Source organism: Puntigrus tetrazona, unplaced genomic scaffold (assembly GCF_018831695.1).
Source record: "Puntigrus tetrazona isolate hp1 unplaced genomic scaffold, ASM1883169v1 S000000456, whole genome shotgun sequence".
Lineage (NCBI taxonomy): Eukaryota > Metazoa > Chordata > Actinopteri > Cypriniformes > Cyprinidae > Puntigrus > Puntigrus tetrazona.
Window position 1 is genome coordinate 734943 of NW_025048098.1, and position 12558 is coordinate 747500.

At 38.1% G+C, this 12558-nt stretch overlaps 1 protein-coding gene across 1 annotated transcript in view; it reads left to right on the plus strand.

Moving 5' to 3' along the window:
- Positions 1–730: 730 nt before the first annotated feature.
- Positions 731–12558, plus strand: part of LOC122333977 (inactive phospholipase C-like protein 2) — a 44034-nt gene continuing 32206 nt past the window's right edge. Inside the window, exon 1 of the mRNA XM_043231839.1 lies at positions 731–1304. Coding sequence (XP_043087774.1) covers positions 1080–1304 — 225 coding nt within the window. The 5' untranslated portion in view covers positions 731–1079. The remainder of the gene's footprint in view (positions 1305–12558) is intronic.

Here is a 12558-nt window from a genome sequence, read left to right on the forward strand (position 1 = left end):
CGTAATCCCTGCATACCGTGGCCTTTAATGTGGTACAGTCTTTAACACCCTGGCTGACTCGTATAGAACTACTAGATGTCATATTTTCATTTGTTGAGATGATTTGCTGCGCAAAGAACAGATTTTTCAGCACACTTTCGCCTACTAAGCAACAGCAGCTTGTTGTTAACGGCCATCTGTCTTGACAGGCAAGCACATTCCCCCAAAAACATTTTAATGTAACTGAATATATAACTGAATTCTTGCTGTACTTTTTAATTCGGTCGCTCAGGAGAAAAGCAGTTCCAGCGGCACCGGCTAGTTTACCGTACGCCAAACAGCGATGATAAACAAATATTTTATTCATCTAATAACGTTCTCGTGTGTCTCTGCGCGTTGTCATTTTTCTTTGAATTTCAGTTCATAGCTTTTATATCTACTCGCTTAAATATAACGACAAAATACGTTCGCCTGAGGAAACCGCCGTCGTTTGGTACAGCGTAGCCGCCTTTTTTTTGTTTTAATGTATCTTTAAGTTATCTTCAAGTAAACAAGTTTCGAAGTAGGATTCTGAAACCAACGTGCCTGCCGTCAAACATCTCATGAACTGTATTATTAAACAGTTTTTGAGGTAACGTAGACGTGTTTCCTGTGAATTTCCCTGTGTGTGACAACTTGCCCCGGTGTGCCTGCAGCATATATGTTCTGACACGCGTGCGCTTCCATGTAAAAAGCCCTATCTGATCAGGGATCTGCTGCGCGGTGTCTGGAAGCGGCAGCAGCAGCAGTAACAGCGGCAGTGCATTATATCGATGTGAAGTGAATTCAGCAGATGGCAGTATCTGTCAGACCCGCGCGAGCGCCTCCACAATGACACTTGCAACATTGTAACACTGAAACGTTCGAACGTTGTGCGCGCAGATACAATGTATCGAACGCGACGGACGCCGCCGAGCCGAAGCAGGAACGCCGACGAGAATTAATCCCGCGATGGCTCTCCATTTCCCTCTCACGTCTCTCGGGGAGCTCCGTTCGCTCGCTACTCGAACCGACAGCTAATACCGCCAGGAACAGGCGGCTGCGCGCGTTACACGGGGCTCATGGCGGAGTTTGTCGCCGAGAACTGCGGGGTCTCGTCGCCGAGCGCTGGCGGGAAGTCCGCCCAGCCCGGCGACGATGCGGACGGCAGAGCCGCGAGCGAGGTGTCGGTCTCGAACGGGGACTGTGGAGTGTGTGCGCCCGAGAACCAGGGGCTCGAGACGGCCAACGCGTCTGTGGCGCTGGACGGCAAAACCGGAATCCCACGGAAGGCCAGTATTATTAAGGTAAAAGCGATCAATGCATCGGCGTTTCTCTCATTTGTGGGCTCGCCTGGTGTCAAACCTCGCCCTCGTACGCGGCTGCGTCCACAGGTTTTTGGGGGGGCTCGTGTTACGGATGCACGGAAATCAAAGCCCACCGTCAATCGTGTCGTTGCTCTTTCCTCCAGATCGGATCATGTGTTCTTTTCGAGCGTTTTGTGATTCATGATGTGCATCGAGATGAAGTCACGTGCGCTCGTTTACATCCATTCCTTTCCTTTCAGCTAACTAGCATCTCCGTGTTAAAAATGACTGGTTAAGCGATCTGGATCCTTTCACGGTTCACAGGTCAACTCTTCAAGTTGTTGCTGCTAATTCAGTTATTTCTCCGTGAACAACCCCGATGCTCATTTAAGCCTAACTTATATTGGAGACGAATAGCATTAACCCAACTCATATATTTTCTTATGCCACTAATAATTGCTTTTGTGCTTGTCATAGTGAAAGTGGAGTATGCACCAGCAACCGTTTCGAGTGAACAGTGGATTTCTGAACCACATAGAATTAAATGGTTTGCTACCAGTGGCATTTTAATAGTTATTTATCAAATTAATATGTGCTGTATATCAGTGCTAGTAACTACGTAGCTCCATCGATGTTAAAATGGCCTCACAAATATGTAAAATTGACCCATATGTCTCATTTTACGCCAATTCTCAATGCCACTTGTTTGGTTCAGATAATGTCAGTGATGTTGAATCTCGTTTGACGCACATTCATTGCGCGCACACCACGATAACAAGTAAAAATGCTGTTTAGGATTGTGAATTTGTGCTAGAAGTTACTGTTTTTTTTTTTTACGGTTGATTTAGCAGTTGCACATCTTCAAGGCCGCTACCGCTTTAAATGATTTTACAGTCTCCAGCGAGAGAAAAATCCAACCGCCGTGCATTTTAAAGTCTGGGATGAATTATTCCAGTGGCCTCTAGCGAATTCGTTGTGCCTTATTGGGAAATTCTGACCGTTTACTGTAGAAAGCTGTGACAGGAAATATCGCTCTACTTCCCCATGTCAACTGTTGTGGCACCATTTTGTCAGTTCGAAGATGCATACTTTAATCAGCACGAGTTCGCCCAAACAGACGGACGGATGACATTTATATGTAGGTCATACGGTTGCCGAACAGCACCGTTGCTCGGTTAGCATCGAAACGGTCCCTCTTTTTTACTCTGATTTAGTTTTGGTGCCTCTGCGATGTTTGTATTGGTGCCACCCGTGGTCGAAGTCCCCGCGCCGAAGCTGGCGGAAGGCAAGAATGCGACAAACGTCAGACGGCTTGTTTAGAGGAGAGTTTGGTCGTAGAAGAGGAAACGCTTTCCCTCAGCTAGATTAGTTTCACTCTGCGTTACTTTTAGTTCCTGCACTAACTACAGTGTTTCCTGTGGAAAGATTTTTTCGTGCGATTCTCAGCTCAGCTCAAACCTTGTGGTTAGTGCGATCATCTCAGGTAAACCAAAGAGACGTGAACGACCTACTGTGAGCAGCAGCAGACTCGGTGTTTCTTACATTTGTTTTCACAACAGAAGGCGTATGTTGGGTGTGACGGCTTGCTTAACAGCGACACTCCTTTTTTTTAATTAAAGAGAACCCTACCCCCACCCTCAAATTAATTACTTTATTTATTTGGTAAATAAATAGAATTTTTTATATATATATATATATATATATATATATATATATATATATATATATATATATATAAAATTTGTAATTATTTACATTATTATACATACATAATTAAATATAATACTTATTATTCAGTAATAATAATAATAATTATCATTATTATTAGTAGTAGTATTAATAGTAATAAATACAAATATTTTGTTATTTTATAAAACATAATATTCCTATTCATATTTTGGATTTTTATTATTTACATTTTCAAAACCTAAGCTGTCAAGCTTTTATTTTGGCAGAAAATCACTCTTTTCTTAACAGCAGCCGGTTTACAAGCGCTTCTCCGCACCGGGCCATTTCACCGCTTCAGTTTTGATCATCAGCAATGAATTTATTTTTGTAAAACTTTAAAATTCTATTGCAAAAAATGTATTTTAAACTTGCCATTGAAAACCAGCATGATTTTAGTTTTACTAACGGGACGCATTTAAATGTTTTAACCAATCATTAGTTTCAGAAAGCGCAGACTTTGGTTCTTCGTCTTGAGTCAAATAACCTCCAGTTCAGTGAATGGTTTGAGCTGATTCTGTAAGGCGGACTGATTCAGTTTGGTCTGATTTGAACTGATTCACCAATAATGTAGTTGCTCTTCTGAATTGTGGTGCATAGGAAACACTGTACCACACTCTTATATTGTCACAGATTTGGCCCAAAAGCCAAGATGGTCCACCAATTGATAGAAATACTGTGTGTGTATATATATATATATATATATATATATATATGTGAATGAATGAAGGAATGAATAGGATTGAAGCTTGTGCTCTTTTGTCACTGTTGGCGCTGAACTTTGAATCCACCGGCAGATAGATAGTGAAGAGATTGACATTTGTGTCTTGTAGAGTCCAGGAAAGCCCTGACTGATCTTTAGCCTCACAAAAGCCTGTCACAATGAAGAGAACAACGTATAGACTGCATCATTCCCCCGCAAGCTCCTGTGGAGTTTCTCTTTCTGTTTACCCTTCTTGGCATTTCCTTCTTTCCCGTCTCATTTGAATTTTCGCAGTAGGGTTGGATAATAAATAAGAAAACCAATAGAGAAATGAAATGTTTACGTTGAAAGTAAATGATCGGATGTTAGAATGCCCATTGCACGCATCTGTTTGAATAGCAGTGAGGTTTTACCAACACATTTAATTGCATGCAAAGTGCCACATGGAGATAAATACATTTTTTCGAGTTTGAACTAATTCACAGAATGTATTTAAGCTGTGAGTTGTCAGCAAAATCATTGTTTGGTTGACACATCCACACACACACACACACACACACAATTTATAATATATATATATATATATATATATATATATATATATATATATATATATATATATATATATATATATATATATATATATATATATATATTTATAAAATTTAATTATATTGTCCAGCTGTAACACAGGCATAAAATGTCACATTATAAATTCAGCAGAATAACAAGAAGAGTCTCTTTCATCTTGTTTAGCAGTCTAATTAAAAATCCTTATCAGCTAGATGCGATTGTTAATATTCACAGCATCCCAGCGAAAGGCGGTTGATTAATTGACGTGTCGTCATCACCGACACAGGATGATTCAACTTTACGCTGGCTACAATTATGTTCGAACTCGTCAAGATCTGTCGTGTTGTTCTTTTTGTTGGTTTAATGTTAGGGATAGTCAGGCAGCGGATAGGAAATGACAGGGAGACAAGCAGGGAGCAGGAAGTGAATGACATAAGCTGGATTCAAACTCGTCGCCCACATAAGCACCACTCACAGTACTGTCTCTCTGTTTTGCTAATCATTTGTTTCAGAAGTTTCTTTGTACGTAAGGCTGCATTTATTTGATCAAAAATTAATGCATAAACAGCAACACTGTGAATTATTTTTACAGTTTAAAGTAACCATTTCTCTTTCTCAAATATATATCTTATCTAAACTATATATATATATATATATATATATATATATATATATATATATATATATATATATATATATATATATATATATATAAAATATTATTGAATATTATTATTATTATTATTAAAAATTTAATAAAATATATATACAATATATATATATATATATTTTATATATATATATATATATATATATATATATATATATATATAGCATCAGTACTCCAGGCTTCAGTGTAATATGCTGATTTTCTGAAATCATTCATTTTATATTACTATCATTGTTGAAAACAGCTGTGCTGTGCTCCGGAAAACTATATATATATAGTTTGTCAAGATATATTTTGCTGCATCAAGATGGCAAGTACAATATATCTGGATCTGAGGCTGAAAAATAATAATATCTGGCCTCTGTAGGCTTTCGTACGTTTGAACACCCTATTTTTACACTTCCCTTTAGTCTTGGAATGATTTTGTAAATCTCAGTGCTGCTGTTTGACTCCGTACCAATGTTTTCACGTACGTGTACGGCCGTTCAGTTCCATACGGGAAAAGTGGATAAAATTCTGGCCAATCGTCGCGCTCGGAAATGTAATGTGCTTTGGTTCTGCACATGCATTAACTGCACTCTCGGTAATAAAAGTACAAAAGCGGTCACTGGGGCGATACCTGTTAGGTTTAAATATGTACACTTTAAGTACTCATATGTACCTTTAAGGTACCAAAATGGACATATTATGTACGAACATGCGCCTTTTGAAAAGGTACCGCCCCAGTGCCAGCTTTTGTACCTTTTATTTTTGAGAGTTTGCCATTAGCCGCTCCATCGAGATCCACAATGTTAAGTTGATAGGAGATACCGTCATTACGCCAATTTTCTTTGAGTATAAATTGCAATTTTACTTTTTCGAGGTGCATTACGGCTCTCAAGAACCCGTCGCCGCGGGGGCTTTCGTGAGCATGCAACGCGATCGTTTTCTAGCGGATTCTCTTTGAACAAAGAATCGAAATTAAGCTCAATTTTCACCCGAAGCAGAAAGCGGACAGGGCCGTCCGGGTGGATGCATTTCAGCACGGCAGGTACGGCGGATCGAGTCAGCGCCCTTGAGTAATTTCTCATGTCCTAATTTGCAGTGTGTTTTCTTCGTTGCTGTCAGAGGATGTGGTTTCGCCATTAACGGACGTGTTCGTTTCTGTCTGTAAAGGGAGGTCTCTTAGGGGCGTAGGCCAGGGCCGAGTTAAGAAACTCCAACATCATTGAAGTGCAGAGCTATGAGGAAATGAGTGTACGTCTCTAATTCGAGATGAAAACAATGACCTGACAGTAATTTGAGGGCAACCCTGTTACTTTAATGAGTTGCTATTTTTATTCGTCAGCGGTAAACACCCTCGTCCTTAATTTAAAATGCTGCTGACTGATAGCAGGTGCTGATATGAGTGTTGTTCTTGCACGTTATCTCCGCTTTGTTCCACCGAGCCATTATTCTCTTCTATTTGACTAAAACAGCAGCTTTAAATGGCCGTTATTGCTGACGTGGGGATTGTGACAAAGAGACGATTCAGACCAGCCTGTGCCCTTAAAACACCGCCTGTCAGCCTTTTTCTCATGCGTTCAGCAGAATGTAATTGCGAAGATGGAGCCGGTCCTCTGATCAGCAGCTGAAATCAGTCACGATCCCGCTTCAGAGCACAATATGACTGTATGCGTCACGTGGAAACGTTCGAGGCCCGTTGCACGAATGAATGGGTCCCAATGAAGCTTTTACGAGGAATTCGAACGTTAGAAAGGAGACTAGACGAGGAAGAACGTTGTATTCGCTATCGTTTGAAAGTTTGAGGTCTAATTTTATTGCGCTCGTGTTATCGTTGTTGCATTTATTTGATCAATCCCCATGTTTTGTTATTGTTCACGTCACTGCATTGGAGTAAAACGTACCGCCTTTTCACACGCATGGTATAGCATTGGCTTTTAGCCAAGTTTTTTTTTTTTTGATCATGGACTTCATCGATCCGACACTTCAGTTTTTGAGTGAATATTACTAAACACAAATATAGTTTTTTTCCCACTCAAAAATGGCAATGCATGAGGCCTATGATCAACAAGATCCAAAAAAAAAAATACAAAACCAGTGCTAATTAAAAAAGAAAACCAGTTCACAAAAATTTACAAGCACTTTTTAGGTAAAGGATTTTCAGCACAGGCAAGTGTGTGTTACGTTAATATTGTGTTTTTTTTTTTTTTTTTACAATTTAAAAACATTTTTATAAATGAGCGCTAATTGATTTATTTCTGCGATCATTTCTCCAGTCTTCAGTGTCACATAATGCTTCAGATATAATTCTAATATGCTGATTTGCTGATATATGATTATTATACTTTTGTTAAAACAGTTGTGCGGCTTAATATAATTGTGTAAAGTTGAACAGAACGCCATTTATAGGAAATGGAAATCTTTAGCAAAATTATAAACGTTTCCGGTATCATTTTTCACCAATTTAATGCTGAGCGAATGTGTCAATTACACAAAAAGTACCGCTGACCCCAAACATATTAATAGATGTAGTTCATTTGGTGATTGCACGCACCTCTGTTTTGTGGCACAAGCGGAGGTTTGTCTGTTAATAGGTGTGGTGCGCGTTAAAAAGGTCAGTGCACACTTAAACGACTGAACTCGGTGCTAGCTCTGCCACGTTGTTCATGGTCTATTCAGCGGTTATGGCGTCATTCAGTCTCGCTCTCTGTATAAGCCACTTGATATGGATTAGATAGGAACCAGGCCTAATAGGCACCGCAGAGACGGGTAGCTGTCGGGTTCGACTCGGTCTTCACCGAATGCTTGATCTACATGCTCATCTGTCACTAGAGAGGAGATCTTCACCGGGTACTGGTGTAAACTGAGGTCACACATTCAGTTCTGTGAACTAATGCCTCCTGCTGTATGTGAATAAATCAGTAGCTTCAACTGCTATTTATATATTTGACACATTTTTGTAAACGCACAGATAGCGCGGCCACTTTCCTCGGCCAGCGACGCTTGAAACATTTATATATGCGCTGGAAATAAATGTCTAGATTTTCTCCATCTGTTTTAAGCAGCTTTTGAAAGTAGTCTTTCATTTTTATAAGTAGGTATTTGCAAGAGATTTCCTTTCCTTTTTAATAAGATTTTACGCAAATGCATAGACGCACAGAAAGTCATATTTCACCTAAAAAATCCATCAATAAATAAATAATCATTCAAGCAAAGAAGAATAAATTTAATTTTCTATGATATTATTGGTACATTTCTGTCATAAGTTATCATAAGTCAATATATATTTTTATTTTATTTTTTGGATTTCCCTTTATTACCAATGACTTCCTTTAAGAAAATGTATTATAAGTATTGTATAAAATTGTATATAATACTTATATTATTATAAGTATTATATAAAAATACAATGTTTTCTGGATATTTAATGTATCATATAAAATATAAATATATTTTGTAAATCAACTTAAATTTAGGACAGTACAACAAATAATATATTTATTACATTATTTAAATGTGAAAAAAATACTTTTCAAGATTCTTTTATAAATATAACATTTTGAAATAACATTTATTTGAAATAAAAAAAAGTTGATAAATGTTATAAATTTCTTGACTAACTTTTGGTTTCATTTATTTTATTTCTGATTCTTTCTTTCTTTAAAAATATATAATAATAATAAAATAAATTAATTAAAAATAAATCTTCCAGCCCCCAAACTTTTCAGTGGTCCGCTTAAATAAAAGGCATTATAAGCTAATACCACCATGATGTATAAATAATATATACAATATATATTGTAAGTTTTCATATACGCTTCCTTTTGCTTTTTGGGTGGAAAAAGACAGATTCTTGACAGGTTTTGTCCTAAACATGTCTTCACCCTGATTAAATAGACACGTATTCTCATTCAGGTGGTGAAAAATATACATTTTAAAAGCTTGCGTCAGTTCAGAGGATAAAGAAGAGCCGCCCAGCGTGGTTTATTCGGATTTGATTTTCATATTCATCAGGGAACACTTTAATTGGACGCTTTCTTCACAGGGAAAGCGCTTGTGTGTGAAAAGGGACAGCCGTGATTGAAGTGCAATAGCCACCCTGTCAATTCTTTACTCTGTAATGCAGGACTTAATTAGCAATCCATGCCACCATTATTGAACTGAGAGGAACACTTCACATGTTTTATGAGCATCTTGAGAAGCGCCCTGCTGCTTTGCGGAGTGCGTAGGAGGTTAAAGCTGGATCATGATTCACTGGATGTGTCCCGTAGTGACCGGCTCAAGATCCTTTAAGCTGAGAAGGCACAACTTTGGAAAGTTTGTGTCCTCGGATGTAGTTCATTCGACACGTTCAGTCAAAAATCCCCTCAGAAGTCATGCTTGAAGCCTACTGGTTGACTGAGATTGACTTTTGCGATGGCTTATGCTGGTTGTAGCTGTTAACCAGGTTGGTTTTTATTTTTGGTCGTGCATGCCATGCACACAGCAGCATAACAACTGGCCATTTATTCGCAAAGGGCTTGATTGACAGGCTGTCCGACCAGTCCTAATGCCTAATCCTCCATCTTGTCCGACAGGAAACCTTCTACCTGTTAGATCAGGGGTCACCAAGCTCAGTCCTGGAGGGCTGGCGTCCTGCAGAGTTTAGCTGCAACCCTATTCAAACACATTTAAAGCAGCTAATAAAGGCTTACTAGGTATACTTGAAACTTCCAGGCAGGGTGTGTTAAGGCAAATTGGAGCTAAACTCTGCAGGACACCAAAAATTACGCTTTTTAGCATCAACCACAAATCATACAGGAGTGTAGATTAACTTTGGCGTATTTAAGTTTGAAAAATGCGTAAAATACTTTCTGGTGTTTGTTCCTGTTCATTTAAGAACATGGGGAGCAATGATCAGTTCCTAGGATTATCGGTTCCTAGGAACGATTACTAGAAAAAGAAAAGAGGTTTATTTATGGCTCATTTCCACTGAAAGGCACAGGGCGGTACAGTACAGTAAGGTACTGTTCGGGACGGAACACCCTGATCCAGCTTGCGTTTCCACTCCCATCAGGACCCTTAAAAGCTGGTTCTTTGGTTTGATTAGCAATAAATCTCCATCACCTGTTGCAGACAGTGCAGCCCTAGCGTGGTGTATGTGAGAAAGTCCACGATAAAGTACTCCGCCTCTTTTTTCGGTTTTAATGAACAATAAAATTCATTACAAGTATAAGAGGCTTAATAAAAACAAAAGCAAACAATTTAGTCGGACATATCCTACAAAGTCAGAACGGTACTATGGTAAAGTTATAAATACATATATATTTAAACAAACTTTTCTCAGCCAAAACGGTGTGAAAAAATAATAGATTTATGAGACCACTGGCTGTTAAATATATTCAAATCCAACTGATCTCCGAAATCAACATTTTTTTTTAAACGGGCGCTATCTTTAACTGCAAATTTGAGTTTCAAACAACTACATTCATGCCTGGAAAACAAAAAAAAATTAATGACACAATAAGAGTAATTTTTTTTTTTAAAATAGCCGGTTTTAGTGCAATGACGTTTCACAAGTCAAGAACACACATATTGAGAAACATCTATTGTCTGTGTGAAAATATTAAATTATAAAATACACAGTTTTATTTCGACACGGTGAGTTTAGCTCCACCCTTTAAAGGAACACTCCACTTATTTTGAAAATAGGTTTATTCTCCAACTCCCCCAAAAGTTAAAAAGTTGAGTCCATTCAGCCATTCAATCCATTCAACTTTTCTCTTTCCATCGGGCTTAGTAAACGATGTAACTACAGAAGAGTCGAGTTTTAAATATCAAAACTCTTTGGTCATTTTTAAACAAAGATGCTTCTGGTCTAATAAGATTCAATAATCTATGCTAAGATATGCTAAAAGTGCTATAGCCAGAGAACGAGAATGGACCTATTTTCAAAAAAAGTGGTGTGTTCTTTGCTGTGCTAGGGACCCCAATGGAAGGGTACCTAAAAAGTGGTATGATGCGGTTGCTATTTTGCTATCATTCACAACTTCTGACAATAAAAATGGACATAATTGCGTACCATAGCGTACTGTACTAACTGTACCGCTCAGTGGAAATGAGCTATTAGTTACCAACTTCGTGCTTCAACAATCCCATTGTAGTATTTGTCACAATCAAACAAATGCTTAATTAGCTGTTCAAATACTTGTTTAAATGATGTATAAGTATATGGTACATGCCGTAGTGTCAAGTTTGCCTTTATTATTCATACAAGAGAAGCTAATGCTAATAGTTTTTCATATAACGTTTGTGTAATTCGTTTCTGTGTAATAATTTACAGTAATAGGGGTTGACCGATTATTAGCACCGATATTAAGCATTTTGTGTAGTTAACAGTGAGGGTCATTTTCGAAAACGATTTGCAGATAAAGCAATTTATAAAGAGATTTTGTCAAAGCCACTGTTATTCTCACATATCGGTCGAACACATATCGGTCGGCCCAAAGACACTGGATTTCTCAGCGATGTCAAAATAAAAGTCACATCTAAAACATCAGTTAAACAGAAAAACTCATCAGTACTGTCGATAATTAAAAAAGCCAAATGCTCAATACATTATACGCTCTACTTGGGCAGCTCGCTTGATTTATGTACAAAGCTGTAGATGTTTTACAGTTAACCACACTGTGTTTTTCATGACAGTTGCAAAAAAAAAAAGTGAAATTGATTCTGAGAAAAGCTCGTGCAGCATTTGTTCGCTGATGCCGCTTCGTTGTTTTTCTATTCCGTTATCTAATGCATGTTTAATTGTGGCTTAGGTGTCCAAATACTTTTCAGGGTCAGTTTATTTCATGGCCACATTGCTGGAGAGGCTTTTAAAGTGATATTACCCGGATGTTGTCGTGTAATTGTGATTAATGTGTGGAGTGTATTAGAATCCAGCAGATGTCAGCCCCTTTTCTCAGTAAAGCACTACAATCTGCACAGCAATGTAATCACAAAAAGTGACATATTGAAGACGAGCCGATAAATAGCGTCTCCCCGGTGGATATCTGTGAGGGACGTGCGGTTCACAACGGTGCAGTTAGCCAGAAAAAAAACGGCTTTCAATCCATTAGGGACTTTTAATCAGGTGGGAACGTGAAACGGTCCCTTATCAAACAAACACAGAGGAAATTTTGAGGCAAAAATACACTGGAAATCCCTCTGTTGGATTATCTTAATGACTTTGTTCCTCGTTCTTTTTAATCCCTCAATTAACATGTGTGTGCGCTTTTATCTCTCCTAAACTTTCGGGCGCATGTGTTTCAGGCAACTGAGGAGCTCGAAGCAAAAAGAGCAACAACCAACTGCTTGTGAATCATTTCTTTATTTGTAATATAATTTGAAATGCTTAATTGAATTATGATCGCACAGGGCAAATTCCCTTGAAGTTGTTTTTCTGCTTTTTTTTGGAGGTGGAAGTTAAAGTAACCGAACTGTTTGTGTGATGCCGTTTTAAATATTAATATTGTATTTTAAGGCATGAAATGACAGGCGAATAGGGTAAATATTTGTAAGTAATATCATTATACTCTTCTTAGTTTAGTAAGACGATTGTTATGTGCAAGCTTTGTGAT